The sequence below is a fragment of the Pteropus medius genome, unplaced genomic scaffold, assembly GCF_902729225.1.
Source record: "Pteropus medius unplaced genomic scaffold, Ma_sr-lr_union100, whole genome shotgun sequence".
In the NCBI taxonomy this organism is placed as follows: Eukaryota; Metazoa; Chordata; class Mammalia; order Chiroptera; family Pteropodidae; genus Pteropus; species Pteropus medius.
The window spans coordinates 6978203-7001131 of NW_024352785.1; the positions used below are offsets into that span (position 1 = coordinate 6978203).

At 35.4% G+C, this 22929-nt stretch overlaps 1 protein-coding gene across 1 annotated transcript; it reads right to left on the minus strand.

Annotated features, from left to right (window-relative positions):
* Positions 1-1870: 1870 nt before the first annotated feature.
* On the minus strand, positions 1871-17200 carry STARD4 (StAR related lipid transfer domain containing 4). Its single transcript, XM_039848426.1, has 6 exons — positions 17091-17200; positions 10931-11045; positions 9943-9992; positions 6274-6400; positions 5301-5415; positions 1871-4398 (listed from the first exon to the last, which is right to left on the minus strand). Exons 2-6 carry the CDS (start codon positions 11033-11035, stop codon positions 4169-4171), a joined length of 627 nt encoding a protein of 208 aa, XP_039704360.1. The 5' UTR covers positions 11036-11045; positions 17091-17200; the 3' UTR covers positions 1871-4168.
* Positions 17201-22929: the final 5729 nt, after the last annotated feature.

Genomic DNA, 22929 nt, shown 5'->3' on the forward strand with positions numbered 1-22929 from the left:
AAACAACGTACACAGACAGTATCAATGATCAGTTATAAGTGTCTAGAAATTTTATTCTGATATATTTCATAGTAATTGAAAAATAAATACACATTTTATTTATTTAACACATGTTCTTGGTTTAATAAAGATTCTAGTTTTACATATTGGCTCATAGAAGAATTGTAAACTTAAAAAATAAAATCTATATATATAGTTAGCATAGCTTCTACTGAATTGCAAGAGATGGATTTTTATTTAATTATACATGTAAAATCTTTGGACACAACAAAATAATGAAGAAATTATAATTCTAATGTCCTGTGCTCTGGGATTAATTTAAAGTTTCTTCTATGTTCAGATCCCACCATCCTCCACTTCTACAAGTTGAATAAGAAAGGCATAGAAGATACATTAGAGAAGTAATTATACGACAGGTTCTAACAGAAACCTGGTCAACTCCCTTAATTTCTCTGGGTTCTGTTAATTTATCCATAGGGTTGGGATAGCTACAGTATCCACAAAATTAAAAGAAACTGGATTTTAACCGGATTCTGAGGATTCTAGTGTGCTTTTGAGTAAACATGTAAAGTTTTACCTGTATCAAAGGGAATTACTCATATCTAAAAGCTTTTTTCAACTGGGAGATAATTTCTGACATAGAAATCTATGGTTTCAAATAAATCCAACCTCAATGAATAGTGAAATGAAGAGATCTTTAACACTTACAATCTCTCTTTAATACTCTAGAAGTTTATATTATATATAACTGCAGAACACTAAATTCTCATAATTATTTTTGCTGAGTATTGTGTCAAACTTCAAGAGTTAATCAAGAGTTATGAATATAAATATTGCATACAAAATATCATTTATGACAAATACTATTTCTTATATGAAACTATTTCCTTAAAAAACAGGTACCATGTACTAAAAACAGTACAGCGCCAAGTATTTCCTGTATACACGTTTCTAATGCAAACTAGCTGTAAGCTAGAGAAAATGATCAACTACCTAACAAGGCAGACTATATTCTTCCATAAACTGCCCTATGAAAAGTTATTTTTAAAGAAAATTTTTTTGGCTGTCATTTCTATTTTATTGACAACTACTAACTGATTTATTTCTAATGTTTAGAAGTCCCCATTTAAGCACTGAAGGCTCCTGAGACCAGAAAAGATTTTGCATTTAAGAGAGTAATCCTATGAAATTCTCTACTTCATATTCTAAAGACAAATTAATGCATATACTACAAAACTGCACTATTCACTATAGGCCCCTGGCCTCAGATGGATGAGCACTTAAAATGTGGCTAGTCCAAATTAGTAAAATACACACCATATTTCTAAGAATTAGTATAAAAGAAGAATATAAGCTATATTAATAATTTTTATATTGATCATATGTTGAAATGATAACATTTTGGATCTACTGAGTTAAAAGAATCATATTATTAAAATTCAGCTATTTCTTTTTAATTTTTTAATGTGGCTGCTAGAAAATTTTAAATGACATATATGGCTCACATTATTTTTTATTCTACAGCACTGTTACAGAAATAGCAGACTCAGTATCTGTTAATATTAATCCCAATCCACATCGTTAAATGTTTTATCATTATGACTTGAGATAACATCTGAGCTTAGATTCAAATATACCTCTTAGTCTTAAAAAAAAAACAAACCAAACAAAATCTACTCTAATCTTTTTCATCATGTTCTGTATGCTGGCAACTCTGCTAAACTTTGGTTAGGTATGAGTCTGCAAACAGGCAAAAGGGATATTTTTGGGAGATGAAATGTCCTAAAACTAGACTGTGGTGATGATTACACAACTATATGTATTCAAAAATCACTGCATTGCATACTTAAAATCAGTGAATAGTATAGCATGTAAATTATACCTCAATAAACCTGAGTTGTTTTTTGGGTTTTTTTTGTTGTTTTTTTTTTTAAGTACACAGCTAGAGCCTAGCAGCACTAAAGTGCCATCTAGAAGATGCATATAAATTTCAGGTAATTCAAATATAACTGTCAATCCACCGTATGACTCGATATTGCAATTAAAAATTTTCTGAGTATCCTTCTACCTACAGAGGGTCCACAAATTCAATAATGGATTATGGAACCACTAATTGGAGGTGTAAGCTGAAAAGGACAAAGGGAACATTAGAGTAGCTGAGAGTCGAAGTTTATTTGCCTTTAGAGAAACCCAGACCAGGCAGTAATAGCCCTTGTAAATGTACAATACTGTCACAAATCCCTTTACCCAGTCTAGGCACTTTATAATTGAATATCTACTGGTATTTCCTCATCTCAGTTAGTATGCTGGAATATAAGAAACTTCCTGCCCTACACTAATAAAACCAAATAAAAGAAAATACATGAAGACAAATTAACAAACAATTTCCATAGGAAACTGAAAGCTAAACTGCTGTTTTCTTTTCCTATTGCACGGAGAAAAAAAAGTAGCAGACAAATCCAGCAACTGAAAAGTTACAGTCAATTTAGAAAAGAATATTGGTGATTAATAAATTTCAAGTTAAGAATACAGGATCATTTATGAATTGTTCTGTCAGACTTTGGAACAAATTATTTTCAATCTAAACACTGTGAGATTATTCACCATGGATACTCTGGTGCTACTACCTTTTTGTTTGTTTGTTTGTTTTGAACATCATTATCTCTAACAGCAAAAAAATAAAAATAAAACCAAAAACTAGTTCTACATTTTTTCACTTCATCAAAATAGGTTTGAAGAACTATAATTCACATTTTCTTTTCACTCAGGAAAACACATTAAAGTAAAACACAGATTAAACCTTCATGGACTTGAACCATTCACTATATATTCTTGTGCTTTTTGTGGCTTCTCTAGCACATATTTCCAGAGCTCACTTTACCCCATATTAAAAAAAAAGAAGAAGAAAACAATGGGAACAGTAATAACACAGGAAGAATTCACACTGAACAATGAAATAGATTTCAAGATGTATGCATGTATACAAACATAAACACATAAAAATTTGCATAAACACAATGAATTGCCTCAAGCTCTAATTTTAGAAGTAAACTAGGTAGATAGTTCAAAAGTCAAAGAGTCATTTGGAACGTTAAAATCATTTAGGAATGTTCGTTTAAGGCAGCCATAAAATCAAGGACCTATTATGATTCATTCTAGTTATAAAATAACTCAGGCATTTAGATAAATCTATGAATACATTTGTTATAGTTGCAGACTGAGGTTACATCACAATTGTAAATGTTTATGAAGTAGTTAGTAATAGTTTATGAGTTGAGTGATACTTTTAAAACTGAAACATATACAGAACATTCACTGAATTGACTTTGTAGAGATGATTCTCTGTTGTTGAATACAAGATACCACTAGCCACTTCACACAACCCAGACTACTGCCCAATTAATGTGGTGACGACCCCAGCACACAATTGGCAGGTTTTTGTACTGTCTTATTCATGTTTAAATGTTTTAAGACTCCCAAAATAAATGCACATAAAGATACAACTATATTTTTAAAGACACCCACAAAATAATGCTATGTAGGTATCAAAACTGAACTGCATTTGTATTGTATCCATAGTTTCTATGATACTCTATTCTCTTCTTACTTCTGGTATTTTCAAAACTTAAAGTAGCGTAAGTCAACTGACAATGAAGTTTATCTTTATCAAATATAGAGAAGAGCTTTTTCTTTAGTACAAGATATTGGCAAACTCTTAGAGTATACCAAAAGTAAAGCACTAACATTTAACCTCCAAAGAAATTAGAACTTATATAAAATGTTCATAAAGCTCTAAAATAAATGATTTTAACCTAACAGTATGAAGCTTGTGCTTTCTCAATTTCCAAACAGCCAAAAAATTCACACTGAGGCACTATTCAATTTCTTAAGAGTTTAGGTCAAAGAACTGGCATCTACATCTTGGTGGATTTCTGTCATATTCTCCATTCCTAGACACATTGCTATAACAAACAATGTGCAAATAACTGTAAGAAAATTGAAATGCCCTATCTTAAATAACTATTTAGTTTAGGAATAAAATCAACCAAAAACATCTCAAAGTTTTTTACAGGCTATGCAGAAGAGAGGTAAGAATGATTTTTACAGGCCACGTAGTTTGAGAGAAAGAGCTGATTTAGGGGACCATAGTGCTACAAGTTCAAACATATTATGCTTTTTGTAAGGCTTTTCGTAAGTCTCCATAAAAGTTGATTAAAGTGCTTGCCATGGCTGTATCCACTGCAGACTGAGGAATCATCCCACGCAGATCCGTCTGAATATAGCCTGTCAAAAGACTCTGGTTTGCATTGTCTTTAAGTGGAACACAAAACCAACCACATGGATGGTTATATCCACGAACAAATTCTGGTCTCTTTTCATTCCAGTCAAGACTTATCCCTACAAGGCAATTTTAAAATAATACTATTAACAGCAATGACTGACGTTAGTCTAAAAACTCTCGTTAAAAATATTATTGGATTTCTTATTTAAATATTTTTATTCTTATCCCTGTAGATGAAAATTAAGCCCCAAGAGGGACCATGGAAAAACAAACAAACAAAAAATATTACCAAATAGAATTTGGACAAGGGGCTAGTAGAAAGGTAAAGGAAAAGTTCTAATCCCTTCAGAATAGATGATATCTATTGGCATCTTGGTAACTCCTTGGAAATGAAGAATCTTGACTGTAGCATCCAGGCCTCAAGGTGCCAATAAAACTAGGGTACCACCACTTCTCCCTACAGGCGCTACCATATCTAGCTTTGATACTGACTGATTAAGAATAAACAAGTAGATGTTTAACTATAACTGTCAACTCAACTATGTACATTAAAAATATTAATTTACCTATAAAATATATCTTAGAAAGCAAGAACCTTCTAACAGCAGTATTTTTAATTTTGAAAGAAAAATATTACATAACCCAAGGAAAGAAAAATATTCTAACACATACCAAGTCTATTTTTGCTACGTATATGACCAAGAAGCTGTTTTCTGTTTTCTCTTTAGAAAGAAATCCATTTACTGGACCTCTTTCTTAAAGGCAGTAATGTGGTCTATATGTGTTAGTTATGACCTGGAGGATACCATGTAACTGGGAATAAAAATTTATCAGAAAGATTTCAGAACACTTCTTGATATTATTATTTTAATTCCTAGGGTTCAGCATTTGCAAACAAAGCTTAGTGATTATAAAATAAGCATGAAAGGTAAAAATATTTCTTGCACAGAAAAAAACATCCAGCCTAGAAAACTCAAATATTTAAAATAAAATGAAGTATAAGATTTGAGATCATTACCACAGGATAAAAGCCCTTCTTTATGGCCTACAGTATAGGAGAAATCAACAAACTCTCTTGGAGAAATGATATTCCAAAGCTGACTAGCAGTAGTGTAACGCATCACACAGCAATTCTGAAAGAGAAAGGGTAACCGGTGTCACTACTATAGAAACACATACAAAGATTCATATATCATAAGTTAATCTTTAGTAAAAAAATTAATACTCATTTGAAGTATATTATAATTAGTATTAATAACAATTCTTGTAGTAATTCTGACAGATTTAGATCTCTGGTCTAAGTCTCACTGCTATGTATGCACATGAAGAAAATATATAACCAAAATATAGAGGTAAATTACCCAGTATCTGAATCTCTAATTCAATACAGTCTCTTTGTATCCTATATGATATTCAACATGGATGTAGGTAGTGTAGACTGTAGGTGTTTTAAGATAAAATCCACAAATAACTGACTAAACACCAAATGGTTCAAGAAAGAAATTCAAACAAGGCAAGAACTGAATTAATAAAAATAGAAGAGCAAGCCACTTTGATTACATAATTCCCTAATGCCTATGGTGGCATTTTTATCTTTAGTCTTTGATTTTGGCTTAATATTAATGGAAAACCTATATACAATTAGCTAGAAAACTAAATATGAAGGTGATGTTTTCAGAATTTTAAATTTCAGAACCTAAAGTAGTTTTACAATTAAAGATACTGACAATTTTCTTAAGCAGCAAAGGATACTAAGGAAAACAAACTCAATTCTGACTAACACTCATTAGCTAATATGAGGAAACCCAAGCTTTTTAAAAGGCAGCAAGACTTCCCCTGTGAGAGCTTTGCCATCACTACTTATTCTCAAAGCAATGAATGCAAGTGTGTATATGTGCTCACGCCCACATGTACATGCTTGTTCTCTCTGTCTCTCTCTCTCTCACCCATGCACACACGCACACACACATACACAACATTTCTAAACATACCTCTTCAAAGTGCTCCAAAATATCCATTGAAGTCATTAAGCTGTCCCAATCCAAGCGACAGGGACCTGGGCGTATATGGTCTATTATACTATTGACAACATCATCTATAACACCTTGAGCTTTGAAACTGGAGAAAACAAATATTAAAGTCAAATGCTAATAGAAAAAATTTCAGCATGCCCTCGTAGTTCAGAGCTAACTTCAAAAAGAATAAGAATTAATGAAAATTTTTTTAAAGGAGTAAATCCCAACAACTTTTCTGATAAATTAAGTTCTATCAATTATTTTATCAGAATGTACTTTGTCCTCAAACCTAATAAGAGATCTGAAGTCTATATTATTCATTATTATGAACGTAGTAAAGTACCTTTAAGGTGTGATGTAGCCACAATCTGCAGAACACTGTAATGCTTCCATTTATTTTATATGCTATTCTTTTCTCAGTTATGCTCTAATATGTTATTAGTATACACATACTTTTACTCTGACTTTTAACAACTTTTTATTAGGAACAGAAGAATAGGTCACCGAGGAATAGAAAACCCAGGATTGGCTCATAAGTAATATCAAAACTTGACGTATTTTAATGGTGGCATTACATATCAGTGGGGAAAGGATGTACTATTCCATAAATGGTACTTGGATTCAACAGTTATCCTAATGGACAAAATAAAAACTGAATCCCTTCTTCACACCACTCAAACCAATTAATTCCAGATAGACTAAAGACCACTACGTAAAATGCAAAACTTTCAAACTTTAGGAAAAATATACAAGTGACCATCTTTGTGACCTCAGGATACAGGGGTTTTTTTGTTTGTTTGTTTGTTTTTTAATACATAAAATACACACAAACACAAGTAATACAAGATGGTTAAAATTTAAAACCTGTATAGCACAAATGGAAAAATAAGTAACCTCTTTAAAAACTAGTCACGGACTAAAAGAAGATATGTGCAACACATATAAAGACATATTAATTACTATATAATTAATTCCTATAAACCAATAAAAAAAGGACAGGCAATCCAAAGATGGGCAAAGGACATGTTAAGACTGATCTGAAATGTTAATAAATTGGGAAAAGATGCTCAACTTCACTCATAATCAAATAAATACTAACAAGATACCATCTTGTATCCCTCAGATTGGCAGAAATTATAAACTTAATAACAAGTATTGAATGGCAAGGAATAAGAACTCTCAAACTGCTACCACTACTTTAGAGAACAATTTGGCAATGTCTAGTGAACTTGGCTGACGTATATCCCTGAGATCCAGGTATACACCCCAAGAAAATCACACATGTGTAGGAGATACCCAGAAGTTTACTATAGCATTATAAATTGACAACAACCTAAAATTTATCAGTGGGCAATAAATTTGCAAACAGATAAACACACTGGCATATATTCATATAGAAGTGAAAGAGTAGATGGCTAAATTCTGACAACATAATACTGAATGGAAAAATTAAAAGCAGATTATTAAAGGAAATACACACATGGTCAAAGTATGAAACAGGAATAATACACACAACTTCAAGACAGCAGTTACCTCCGGGGAGGAAAGAAAAGAGAAGAAATAGGAGATAAACTGGCTTCAATCCTATTAGCAACATTGGGGAGGGGGTAGAGGGGCTGGTCATTTTTGTTTGTTTTTAAAGCATCTGATGCTATTTTATCATTTTATAAATTTATCAAGTTCAAACTTACACTATCTCCCCCATCCTAAACCTGCTCTTCTCTCCTGGGTCTCTAACTTGCAGTAAAGGATGGGGGTGGAAGTAATAAAAATTAATCCAGTCACTCAAATTAGAAATCTAAAATTCAACTTTCACTCTTCATTTTCTCTTAACCCATTCCAATAGTCAGAATTCAGAAGTCACAATGTTTTATCAGGGTGATTTCCTAAATGTAAAGTGCTTAGAACAATATTCGGGTCTCAATAAATGTTAGTAGTCATCTCTTTCATGTTTATCTCTGCCCTTTTCAACTCCCATGTTTTGGACTTAGTTTGGGTATTCTGTGTCCAATTGGACACTGCATTAGTCTCTAGTTCTTTTGATCACATATCTCTTTAAGAATCTGAAAAAAGAAGACAAATGTCTTCCCAGGAATATACACACTGACACAAAATTTTGTATACAATTTTGGTGGAACTTCAAGAAGTTAGGCATGGACTCCCATAGTAAAACCTCTTCTCTGAATTCTCCATGCTAATTTCACAATGTTATCAGAGTAAATTCGAAATCCTTTGAGGACCTGGGACGTGAGGGTGGAGGTTGAGCAGAGATTAAGTGTGATACTGAATTCCTTAGTTTAGCATTCAAAAATCCTGCAAACATATGCTTTCTCCACCCCCATACTTTATGCTCCAGCTTTACAATTACAATTTCTACTTCCCTAAACAAACTCCTTAAAGTGTTTCCCATCTGTATTTATGTAGTAGATGCAATTCCCTCTGCCTGGTATATGAATGAGTCCTCTTCATTCCCTAAGAAATTCTAATTCTTCCTTTAAGTCTCAGCTCAAATATTAGTTCCTGTATGAAATCCTTTCATATCACCAAGCATAATGCTCCCTTAGCACTGTTTATACTTTTCAGCCCCCACTGGCAATTATTGATCCAGAGAATTAACTTCCATACTTGCTTACAATGTTAATTCAACTCCAGTTTCCCTGTCCTTGTCATAAATATTGTATAATATTGTATAATATTGTATAACTCATCTTTCTAGAAATACTATCACTGGTATTACACTTCAGAACATTCTTTATATAGTTAAGTGGGGCCAGACCCCAGTTTCAATTTTTAAAGGGGCTGAGTCCCAAGGATGTGAATATTCACTCCAATTGCACAAGCCATTTGTCCCCACTGGCTTTGAAAAAACAGTATTTTTTTTCTGGTTAAAGACATAATTCATGTTCAACTATATGCAAATATCAAAAAATTGGAAATAAAAATCACCCATAAAATCACCATCTAGAGGTATGTATTTGATGTTAGATAGAAACATATCAATATATAAAAATACATAGTCAACTCACAATTGTGCTACATGCAGTTGAATATTCTGCTTTATTCACTTTAGATTATATCTTGAGCATTTTATGTTTTTAAATAATTTTTGAAAATGTGCTTTTTTTAAAGACTATAAAATATCGTATATGTTCCAAAGTTTAATCATTCTCCAACTGTCGATTATTCAAGTTGTTTATAATTTTTAATATTATAAGTAATGCTATGAAGGAAGAGACAAATACTTAACTATTATCTTTCCAATGACTTCCTAAAGACAAATTCTTAGCATAAAGTACGCTACAGCACTGAGTAAATGCAGAGTATTAGAAGGATCTTACATATCATGCTAAGAAATTAATATCTTAAGTCATTTGGTTTCCTTCTCTCTCTCTCTCTTTTTGATATCATTATTTATGATCCCCCCAGTTCCCCCCCCCCCCCCCCCAGCCTTCCACCAACTCAGTCTACATAGGACACTGTAAAGGCTTTGAATGCACAAGGTGATATGCTTCTCAGAAAGTCTAAATCTTAAAAGCAAAGACCAAATTTTACTGGCAATGATCATTTAGTGATCATAAATATGTGTATGTGTAAAATGTTGAGCAATGTCTTAAGAGCTACATAAAACTACTAGAATTTACTTACAGATATCCATTAAATTCTTCTGAAGGTTTTCTCCAAATTGTTACATCTTTCTAGAAAAATCAAAATATGTTGATCATTATATAAGTGGAATCTTGAATATAAAACTGAAATTTCATAAGTCTAGAGCATTAGTCTTTGCATTAAAATAAAACTTAATATTCGGATATGCACAAAAGTCATTTATGCCATCAAATGATCCATATTTGAATTTCTTCTGTTTCCTAAAGTTCTTTATATTTTACTTAAGCTATGGACCTCCAAAAAAGACTTTTCAATAGCTTAATGAGACCCAAACACTGTGAAGATTCAGTGATGGCACCATCTCATTATTATTTGCCTTATTCCAATCTTATCTACTGACACACTTAGACTTAAGACATTAGGAATGCTAAATATTTCATTCTGAACTTGCTCATGTCTGAACAACTCACATCTATTATGATAGTGCTACCTTGAATTAGTCCCTACATTTTTTTTCTGGTTATTTCCTAAGAAATTCTGAATATCAGAACAGCTAAGGACTTAACTGGAAGAGTCCTGAGTTCTAGGGCTGGCTCTGTCAACACTCAGCCATGTGATAGTTTAGGCAAGTCATATTTTTCTAAANAAGAAAAAAAAAAACCACTAACTGGGCACCCTCGCCAGCTTGTTTAAATAGCTGAAACTACTCCAAACTATCAATTGCTATACTTCCTTAAATTGACAATGATACATTTTATTTGTTGACTTAAAAGGCTACACTTTACGCTCTTGCTGCCAAGAGTCTATTCTCATGTCCAATATCTAAAGAACTAATTAAGGAAAACAGTGCAGGATTACTAGGTTCCTTCGTTTATGACTTGCTAAACCATCGATTTTCTTAGCAAAATTATCTACTCTGCACGTCCATCTGAAGTACGGTCCATATTTTTCCATATCATTTTGAAAGTCATCAACCAATTCATTAGACAGAAGTATACCCCAAATATAAGTAACTAAACTAATTTACCGTTTTCTTTGCGACTCGCCACTTATCATCTTCAATGGTATGGTATTGGATGAGAGTATTTTTAAGTTTAGTTGCAAAAGCAGCAGCATCAGACAGGCCTTCCATATTTTTCCCCCTGTTACAGAGACCAAGATTAGCATCAAGAAACACCAGAGTTTGATGCAGTAGACAGTGGGTTTCACATGTGGCTTCACAATAGAATCACCTGGGGAACTATAAAAGATATCTATACCTGGACCCCTACCCAAATCAACTAATTAGAAACTCTGAGAGTAGGACCTGGTCATAGGTTTTGTTTCTAAATGCTCCTAAAGTGAATAACACATAGGCACGAGAATCGCATATTTTGAGTTGTTAAAGTAACTAATATAAAAAATAAAATGCAACCCTATTTTCTCTAATTGAATCTAGTAAAAAGGAATAAATTATAAAATTCCAGATCAAGGTAATAAACTTACATAAGAGATTGTGTAATGCGATGGTTTTAGAAACACTGCTGCAAGTTTTTTGACACACTTCCCAACAAGAGGTGGAATTTCCCATAAAGAAGTAGAGTCTGCATGACTTCCCAGGATAGGTTAGAAAAGTCCATGCTCCCTTTGCAGGTTTCTTTTAGAATAATCGTGCTGGGAGCCTTTGATCAACATGCAGGCATGCAAAAACTCTGGCTAGCCAGAGGCCGACAAGTGGAAAGACCCAGGGTGAGAAGGGAAGAGAGGAAGAGCAAAACCATCCCAAAGTCCCAGATCTAGAAGCCTACTTAGAGCTTCATGCCTAATTGGCATCCATGCTCCCCTCAATTTGTCTCAGTCTTCCCATCTTCACAATTTACTATTAAAATGGTAATTGAGCCAGCTGTTCAAAGTCAAAAGCCTTGAAATCACCCTTAATAGGAATGAATGGAATTCTATTCATACCACCATAACCCATTTGCCTATAATGTTCTTGTCCTACTGGTTTTCTTTTTGTTCCACAGATAGGCCAAGCTTGCCACTGACTTTGGGCCTCTGTACTTGCAATTTCTCTGCCTGGATTACTAGGATCCCAAATCTGAGCATGACCAATAACTGATAATGACAATTTCAGTTTAAAACTCCTGTCCTTAATACGGCCTTCCGTAAGTCACTATCATAGCCTTCTTTTATCACTATCTGAAATTAACTTGTTCATTTATTGGTGCTCATTTATTGTATTCTACTCTTTGGCCATCACATCCCCAACTAATAGAGCAGGGGCCCTTGTTTGCCTTATTCACCACTATATACCCACCAACTAGAACACTGCCTGGAACACAAGAGACCCCTAATCTTTGTTGAAGTGTGTTTGCTTCAAAACAAGAATTATTTGGTCTTAACTCTGTCTCCTTTTGGTGCCATGGTACTCTCCAGTAGAATCCTAAAGGAGAAAAGGCTTTTGGGGAAGTTTCCCATTTATAGACTCATCAAGAAAAAAGTCTAAATGAAATATCAAGCCTCAAGCATCTATGATAATAAGGCTGCAATTCTCAACTACGGATGCATATATCAGAATCACTTATGTTATATTTTGTAGTAGTTGTTGCTCTTGACAAAGACTCCATAGTTAGGTTCCTCTCAGTCTTCTTTTTGGTTAGGCCTAGCTCTAGGCTTGTCCTTAGCCCCCAGTTTTAGCAAGAATCCTGCTGAATCAGTTTAAATTTCCCCCATCCTCAAAAATTTCTCATTCTACCCTCAATCTTACCACTCTGGCCTGCCTTCTACAGGAATCCTATCAAATTGATTTATCCAGAATCCCCCTTATCCCTAACGTTTCCTCATAGTAATTTTTCCACCCACTGACACCTACCCTGCTCCTTGGCTATAAAGTTCCACTTGTCCTTGTCGTTATTCAGAAGGGAGCCCAGATCTATACTGATGTTTCTTTTTCCCATCACAATAGCTCCTGAATAAGAATTGCTTTAACCACTTTAACTTCTGTCTGCCTCGTGTTTTCTTATTTTCTTCAATACTGTTTTTAAGTGTTAGGTTTCACGACTCACTGCCAAATAGTCTGATTTAATGGGTCTATTCTGGGGTTGGCTCCAGAAATCTAGGTCCTTTAAAAAGCTTCACTGATCATTCTGTTATTTTGCCAAGGTTGAGAGCTATTAATCTAAACACTAAAAGTGACAGAAATAAATCAATGTTGTAGTCAATATTTCATTAGCACAAAGCAGAGGATACAAGTCATTAAAAATGATAAACACTAAAATGATATAGAACTGTAGAGGAGGAAAAAAATTTTTTTCTCTACTCTTTTAGGTTCTATCTCTGGGACCTGTGAAATAAACTGACAAAGGACAGATTAACAGGAGAAAAGGAATACGAATTTTATGTGATTGTTAACATTTTAATTTTTATCTGCACAGAGGCCTTCACAGAAAATAAGTGGAGACCCAAAGAACAAGTTAGACCCAGCCCAGAGATCTATGTACCATTTTAACAAAGGGTGATAAATTGATAAGATAAGACGAGACAAAGGAAAAGGGGTTTGAGTTTCCAGGGATGGTAAATTATGGGAAGGAAAACATATGGTAGAAAACTAACAGAAGATAGGATTCTTTTAGTAAAGTTTGTTTGTGTAGACCATCTTGACGCCAACTTTCTATCTCCAGTGATGAGTTGTTCTCCTAGTACAGCAGAGGGGAAAGGGAAGACCTTCACAAAAGGAAGTTTAGGTCCCACTTTTAGGCAGGCAGTGGGAGGGAAAACAGCGCTTTCTGTATTTGCTCTTTCCTAATTGCCTTCAGCTCAAAATAATCCTTATTCCAAAGTGGTATATTTTGTGGTGGCATATCCTTTCAAAAACATGGGAAAGTATATATAGAAATTTTAATAATATGAAATTTAGGATCTGTGTGACACAAAATGTATAATAAGTATAGATCCTACCCGCAGAATAAAAGTGGATGAGTTAATTCAAAAAGTCTGCCTGTCAGGAATATATTCCATTTCCACTTGACAGACTGCCAATTTGATAGCCGTACAATGACCTTATTCAAAGGTGTGTTACAAACAAGCACAAGTTCTTAGAGGACTGGCAAAACAAATTTTGTTTGTCTACTACTGAGATCATTATAATTAAACAATACTCTTTAAGCCCAAAGTTTGCCTGCCAAGTTCCTGTGGTTGGCAGATCATTTTTTTAAAAAATGATTTGATAAAAATCAAAGATGAAATGGAAAGCTATTATCATAGATAACATTATCTCTGCAAATCCTGCACACAAAATATAAGCGATAAAAATACTTATAAAGATGAGTATCTGAATCCTTAAGGTGCTTACCTTAATAATCATTCATGCCTACTGATCATTATAAAATCCAAATTTCTTAATATGGCTTAGGGCCCTTTATGAGCTGACTGGGCTGCATTATTACCTAATTTCTTCTCTTCTTTCCTGGATTCCCCTATAGACGAAGTTGGTTCCCTCTCCAATGTTTTCTCACAGCAACTCTGTAATGTAATTATTCATTTATCATCTTCTCCCACTTAACTGTAAATGTTTTGGAGCAGGAAATGTGACTTGTTCAATGTTATAATCCTTACATCTAGTATACGGTAGGAACCCAGTGAATAAAAAAGAAAAAAAAAACAGAAGGCCTCAAGATATCTAAGCTGGCCCATTTATATTAATCATTTTTGACTTTCTGAATGACTAAAACTTTCATTACCATAATGAAACAATTCCTCAGAGGTCTTCTATTTTATTCTCCAAGCATCAAGTATTTACCAGATCCCAGAACTAGAAAAATGGATGTAATCCAGTTTTTGCTCTCAAAGTTAACTTATTCTACCCTTTAAATAAACTACGACAATAACAGACACTAAAACATTAAATACTCCTATTAACAAGACACTTTAAAGCTGACGGAGTAGGAGGTAGGAAAAGAAAACAACAAAGTATAAACCTGGAAAGCTCTCTTTTAGCCAATAAAGTAACCAGGCAGTTATTTCTTGCATGAATATTTTTCATCAAGGTTAAGTCAAAAAAGGAATGATGGTTACTGTCTAAATTATCTATGTGTGGGCAGGCATGGCATGACAGAGGATCTCTAGAAATATATGCCAGAACCAAGAAGGGACAATATTGGGGTTACCAAGGCCTGACACTCTCCTAAAATAACAGGGCACTCACATTAATTGACAGGAAATAATACAGTAAGCCCTACTGCAATCTTCATCTGTGGAGAATGTCAAAAAAAAAAAATTTTTAAACACCATTCTGAACTCCCTTTTACTAATTCTTTTATTCCTTTTCTTGACCTTATATCTGGAAACTCTCCAACTCCATCACTTACCTTTTAGAAAGAACATATACCACTTAACGTTACCAGAATCTAACAGCTCCATATAAAAGGTTATATGCTCTTGACAGTTCTATTACTCAGAGCTGAGTAATGTCCATCTTCATTTTTTCCCTACTTTAACCTTTTTGTTCATGTTTTCTATGTCCACATTTTTGAACTGCTCACTAGTATAGATAGTGGCTGCCATTATAGAGGGGGCAGATTTCCCAGTTAAAATTTTTCTTGAGGCCATGTATAATCACCATAGTCTTTGACCAATACAACTCCAATTATTGTCAAATATGTGTCGCAGTGAAACGGTCCTAGGTTCTATTTTAACTATGGAACATCATAAACATCTTAACCACTAATAAATAGTAAATGCCATAAAAATCCATTTGGACTTATATAGTAGGAGTAAGTAAGAATTCACTTGATAAAGAAGTTCCTATCAGAATTAACTTTCCATTAACAGATAGACATGGATTTCACTTATGTAAATAGCTTCGATTTAACATGCCACATATTTTCCCCAAAATGTTGTGCAAACCGAGCGAGGCCTTGTAAATTAAAGTATATTTTCACCTAACTTAAAATTTTCAGTATATGCTTGGTTTCCAATCAATCTTAAATTGGTAATTTAGCTTTTTCAACTCAGTCAAATACAGTAGTTTTCTAATTTTTGAGAATGACAACTAGGAAGCCTACTTCTGCAATGTGACTAATGCTCCTCTGTCTTAGTGCTCACTTGGGCTTATTTTAGTACAAGCCTTACAACAATGTTGAGGCTTTTTACAACATTTAAGTCAATATTAAATTTTAATGATATCACAGCTTTGAGTCCAAGTTAACATTCAAGTCTTAATGCTCTAATCCTTATTTAAAATAATAATAGCTAACAATTTTTTTTTTCATTTATTATGCAACCAATCTTTCTGGCCACTTTATATTATCTCATTTAATCCTCATAAAGACCCTTAAGAGCCGATCCCATTATTTTTCTCTATTTTACAGAAAGGGAAAGTAGCAACAGGGTATTAGGTTACTTGTCCAAGATCATACAGCAAATAAGTGATGAAACCAGAATTCCAACCCAAGCCTTCTGCCTTCAGAGGCTAAAGTTTGTTTTGTAAAATGCTGAAAGTTGATCACAGGCTGGAGAAGACTTTACATTAAAAATCTGACATCGTAATGAATTTGTCATATTTTGTCCTGGTTTCTGAACACAAAATAGCTCAGGTAATATTTTTGATGGTAAATTAGGGATAATAGTGACATTAATTTACTGAGGAATTACATGAGTTAACACACTTAGCATTGAACTTGTAAGAAAACCTCTCTTATCATCAACATCTCAGCCAAAGCTTGACATTAGAGGATGGATACTATGTTCTCTGTGCATCTACTAAGAACCAGGAAGCACTGTGCCCTTCACAGAATGTGACCTCAATGAAACTACACCACCTGTGACCTCAATGAAACTTCACCACGACCCTAGAAGCTAGATTACTGTGCCTTCCCCATTTAACAGATGAAGAAACTGAAGCCTAATCATTGTCCTCATCCTTAAGCTGGCGAGCAGTGTAGGGAGGCAAGGTGCAAGCCCTGGGATCCTTCCAGCTCGCTCCTTCTCCTCCCTGGGCCTCTCAATTTTTTCTCTCACCTGTGAGGTCCACATCCGCCCGGACGCCGGGGTCCTCCAGCCCCACCCTTCACAGCGGCCTCCCTCACCCCACTAGCCACAACGTTTCCAGGAAAACGCACCGGCCTGGGTGCCCCGGACGCCCCTGCCGCCCGCCCCCCAGGCAGCCACACTTCCACCGCGACTCCGTGCCCCTCCCTATGCATGGGTACCTGGAAAGAAGCGAGGAGCGATGCGGACCCCAGACGCGTCAAACCGAGACAGGACTCGCGGCTCTCGGAAACACTGACGCTTTAGAGCTCTCTCAGCTTCCCCGCCCGCCGAGGCCGCGAGCGGCAGCAGCCAATGGGCGTCAAGCCACTGCCGGTCGCAGCCAATTGAAGGCACCAAGCTCTTCACGGGAAGGCGGGCCAACCTCCAGCCGTGCCCCCGTCTCGAACCCCGTGCCCGGAGGGCCAGCCGCAGAAGTTGGCCCGAGCAACGTGTGTTTGCTTGGATTGGCTGGCGTGGCAGCGTGCTGAGTGCTGATTGGTCGCCGGGAAATGGAATGATTCCGCGTGTTGGCAGGAGGCAGGCCAGGGTTTCCTGCGGGTCTGGGGTTTCCTGCGGCTCTGGGGTTTCCTGTGGGTTTGCCTCGGGCGGAGTGTCCTACGGCTAATTCCTGCTGCGAGAAATACAGACACAAAGGGGGAATGAATGGTGACAGTGAGGGGTAAAGCTGGCCTAAGCTCTAGTGAAGATCTAGTACTGTGCAGCGGCACTAGAGTATTCTCCCAGTACCAAATGAGAAGAGGCATCAGTCCCGAGGACGACACGCCTTTTTGCCGCCCGCCTTCTCCAACTTAGAGTTGATAGCGCTTAATGAGAACGCATATAAACAGTCATTGCCACAGATCATTGATTTTTTATGTAACCTTTGTTCTCAGATAAGGGAGTTCAGAGGACAACCTTGAAAGTAGAGAAGAGGGGAAGTGTGGCAGGTGGCTTTAGCAGCCTCACAAAGTGTTCTGGTTTTCATCTATTTGAAAGCGAGTGACATTTCATCCAGTGGCTGTGAAGTCACCCATCTTATAGATAAATCTGAATACTAAAAATCAGACATTTGCAAATTATACCTACTAGGCTATGTAGTTTGAAAACCAAGAGTAGGGAGGAATGCAACACTACACCATTAGGCATTATTGATAGACTTGCAATGAGAATAAATAATACTTCATAAAGTTTGAAATTAGCATCACTAAGAGAATCACCACAAACAACTTGTTAATTATTATTGGCAGATTTTTTTAAAATCTTACCTCATTCTTTATATATAAAAGGAATAATAATTTGATGATTATTTTTCCATTATCTCACATGTAAAACATAGCTACCTTGGGGGGCTGTTAAGTGGATTCAATGAAATATAAAATATGTAAAACTTTATACAAAGCACTTTTCCACAACTATCTCAAATTATTACCCGTATACATGCAAACAAGGATCACAATGGTTGACTAATAACAACTAGCAGGAGCCCTAGGCATAGACCTTAAAACAGATTACTAGTTTCTGAGTAGCTGCGTTAGAATTTGGTCCAAGTCTGCTAGACTCTAAAACTGGGCCTCTTGACTCCCACAAAACTGCTCTCTGTCAAGCACCTGTGCACGGAAGTGGGAATCAGAAATGGAAGGCCTAATGCCTGCCCAGAAGGTTTACATAGTTTAATGGTGGAGAGAAACAGGTCTTCCTATTCATTTCCAAAAAGAAGAAAATTAGTATCTCTTATTTTTAGGAGACAGATGTGGGTACATTGCTTCACAGCTTTGTCTATTCTCTCACAGAACCCAATAGAACATGTTTAAAACAAAATTAACAGCTTTTCTTTTTTTGTAAGGCTGTGTGCTGCAGGTGTCCAGTAGGGTGGTTTTTGTTTCTTTGCCTTTTGTTCTTCATATGTTGCCATGTTTTATTCTTGGTTACAAATTCGGGTAATTAAAAACCACCCAATGTCTATTAAAGTGGAATGCTATTAAAAGCGAAACTTCAGGTTCAGAAAAAAACACATTTGTCCTCTGGAGCTTTTAATGAGGACTTACTATAGACCAGGCACAGTGCTGAGCAGTTTACACATCTTGACTCATTTGATACTGATAACAACCCCATGATGTATGCAGTATATTATTGTTATTATACTCATGAGGGAAATATGATGTATAGGGCAACAGACAGATCTCCCCTCCAAATAGTTTGAAAATGGGGAAATAAGTTTTCTATCTAGAAAGTCACCCTAAAGAGACAAAACAGCTTCCTTGACAAGCCCCGACTGTATCAAGTTGAATATATTAACATATCTAAAGAAAGAATTTCCGGGAAGAAAAATGAAAAAAATCAAAACAATATATACTTAATTTCTGACCAGGAGGCAATAAATCTAGCAATAAAACAAAATAAAAACACATATGCACAAATATCCCCCAACTACTTGAAAACTAAAAAAAAATCTCTCCCTCAAACTTTTTGATTAAAAAGAAAATCAAATATACTGAAGAATATTAATAAATATATTTAAAATATTAATATTAATAAATATTAACATTAATAAAAATAAGTTAAAATAAAATCCCTATACATCAAAACCAGGAAATACGACAAATTTAATACTTAGAGAATTTGACTCAGGAAAATTCATAGCTTTAATTCAATCAATCAGTATGTAAGAAATACCTGCTGTAGGAACCCTGTTGAAGCTGGAACAGTTTATAAAGTGACCCTCAGCAAATTCCAGAGCTGGATTTAATCCTAAACTTTTAATTTATATAACTTAATAAATTTCTTTTTTTTTTTTTTAAGTCACTTTGAATTGATTTTCTCTCATTTAGGATGAAAGAGCTTTTAAAGAATAGAGGGTCCCTTTTGCAACACTTTCTACCTTTGTTTTATCCACCTGGAGCCAGGTGAAAACTGGGAGTAGATGAGGTGTTGGGGAGGGATGTTCTTGGGTAGCCCTACAGAAAGGAGAACCTGAAAATTTTCAACTTTGGCTGTGGGGAGACAAAGATAGTTTCTGCATTCCTGGGAAGCTCCTACACCTGGCTGGAGCAACTTTTTGGATGAGACCATTTATACATATATGAGAATTATATATTTCTTTTGGAGAATACATATATGAGAATTATGTATTTCTTTTGTTGTTATAAATATCTCAAACACTCAAGGCTGTGTTTAAACAAGTTTTCTTAAGGCCAAACTGTATTTTCTATATTTGGGTTCTAAGACACTCTCCTATAACCATTCAATAAGCCTTCTTCATGGTTTTTGAATGGGTTTCTGTTCCTTGTAATCAATCCCTGACAGAAGTACAAGGCTTGGCCCCATCCCCTCACAGAGATTTTTCCATGCTTAAAGAAATGAATTAATATCAACTATAGTATTAACTATATGCTCTTGTCGAGGAAAGAGGCAGAAGAGTTTGTACAACTTACTGAGCATAACTGAGCCTTAATTTCCTCACCTATAGTATGCGATTAAGAATATCTCCTTTGCAGAGTTGTTGTAATTTGTTTGAGACAGTGGCTGCAGAGGCTGGCATGGTTTTTGGCACTGTGTGGGCACACAGACAATGGTAGTGGGGATTAGGGAGGAACACTTGGGTGAGAACAGGAGTGAGGTTATAGAGCAGAGGTCCCCAAATTTATACATTTGCATCATGGGAGGCATTTTAAAAATTAAGATTTAGAACTGTATCCTGAAACTACTAAATCAGAATCTTTGGAGGTGCAGGGCTAGAAATGTGACTTCTAACAAGCATCCCTGGATTATGTCACCTAGTTAATCCAAGCCTAGTCTGACTAGTGTACAAGAACTACCAGAAAAGAGGGGGAGGCAAGGTCTGTGTGAGAAGAGAGCAGGCCAGAGGAACGGTCAAATGGTAAGAATCAGGGGGTACAACACTGAATCACCTGTGGTATTTATTTCTATTACTTGCTTTTTGTGCTTTACTCTTTTGTGCTGTCTGCTCTGCTGTTTAAAGCTTATGCTCACTTGTTTTTTAAAAAGTGCACTTTTAAGAAGATTTAGGGCAAATGAATAATATGCTGTACCAATGTATAGAAAACATGCTGTACCAGTGTATAGGATAATATTCATGTAGGAGACTATAATTAAAACAAATAAAAACAACAAGCAAATAAAACTCAACTTTTACCTGTTGTTCATATATCAAAATATTCAAATGAAAATAGAGGCCAATTAAAAATACCATGATCATCATAAATGATATAAATAGCTGATACTAAATTCCCCATTGTGGATAGCACCTGTGGAATATCTGCTATAGTCATCCAGGCACTGCTTCAAGTAACCATTATCATGATCCCTGTCTTGCTCATTGGGAAACCAAAGCATAGAAAGTTTAGGTAATTATCCTAAGGTCGCATGGCTAATAAATGACAGAGGTCAGATGTGAACCTTGTGTCACTATGCTCATCTTCCTTTCAGTATAAAAGCTAAAGCGCTGTCAAGAAAGGCTGGCAATAGGATTTCTACCCTGGTATGGGAGGCCATGCCGGCTCACAGGTGCTCATGGTATGTAAAGGATACCAAGAGGCTGTAGGTAAATCCAGCTCACAGTTGAGGCTGACGAAAGAACATAGATTGCTTCAGGTGTGGCTGAGCATAGCTGAGAGTAACTTGCTGTCTCCATTATAAAGATGGTTATTGAAATTAAAGAAATTTCATGTTGTGTTTAGGTTCACAAATGTTCAGAACATTATACATGACCATAAAGTGAAAGGAAGCAGAGGGAAGTGTCGTCTCAAACGCCAGAAGTTAGGTGGAGTGGAGTGTATGAAAGAGGATTCTACACGCACAAGGAAAAGAGAATGGGCCAACTAGAGTCCACTTCTTCAGTGATCAACAAGGTACTCTGATGAAATTTTTTTTTCATTCAGTTATCTAAAACAAGGGTTGACAAATGACAGCTCACCTTCCAAATTAGGTTCCTCAACTTTTTTCTAAGTTAAGTTCTGTTGGAACAAAAGCACACTCATTATCTATGACTGCTTTCATACTACAATGTCATGACTGAGGAACTGCAACAGACACTGTGTGGCCCAGACCTCTCCTCTAAAACATATTTCACAAATTTAGGTTTAACATTTAAATCTTTAAAGAGATAAAATCAGGCTCGATCCACATCTAAGAGCCCTTATTTCCTTGGATCATGAGTGTCAGAAGACACGGAGAGGTGAAACTACTTGAGAAAGAACCAACTATAAGAGAATTCAGTTAAACCAGGATCTTTAATTTATAAGGTCAATTACTCCTCCAGAGAATGAAATCTGTTAACTAGTTATATTTATAAATATTCCAATTACATTTATAAATATTCCAGCTCAGAGAACACTGTATTGCAGCTGAATAAGCAAAAGTTTAAAGTGATTGTGACATAGTTTGCTTTTTACAAATCTGATCTCTTATTTCTGAGTTCACATTTCCTCTCTTAAGAAAGTGGAAATGTGTATTATGTTTCCATAAATTTGTCAACTATTAAGGGCCTACTCTATGCCAGAAATAATTCTAAAATATTTACATTCACAATCTAACACTTGTTCTTTATCTCCTTCCTCCTTTTCTCTCACAGAAATAGAGCCCTTAATCTTTAGCTGGACACACCATAGTTCAGAGTAACAAACATTTCCCACTCACTAATAGCTAGAGCTCCGATTTGACATGCATCCTTATCAGATGTATTTGTAAGAAATTTGCAAGGTAGAAGTCGTGCTTTTACTGCTTCTGCAATTCTAACACAGGTTTCCATTTCCCAATTTCCCATCCCAGTTCAAGATTGCTTTGTGATCTTGGTGATTTCCTAATAGCCATAGGAACATGAGCAGTGGTGTGCCCATTCTGCTGTACTATTCTCAAAGGTTTCTTTGATTATCTCTTTGGTCCTCCAACTGATTCTCTGAGCCATAACAATATCTGTACTAAATCCTTTTCTGATTAAACTAGCTGTGCTAAAGGATAATAAAGGATGTTTCCTTCACTTAGCAGTCTAAGCAGCAGATG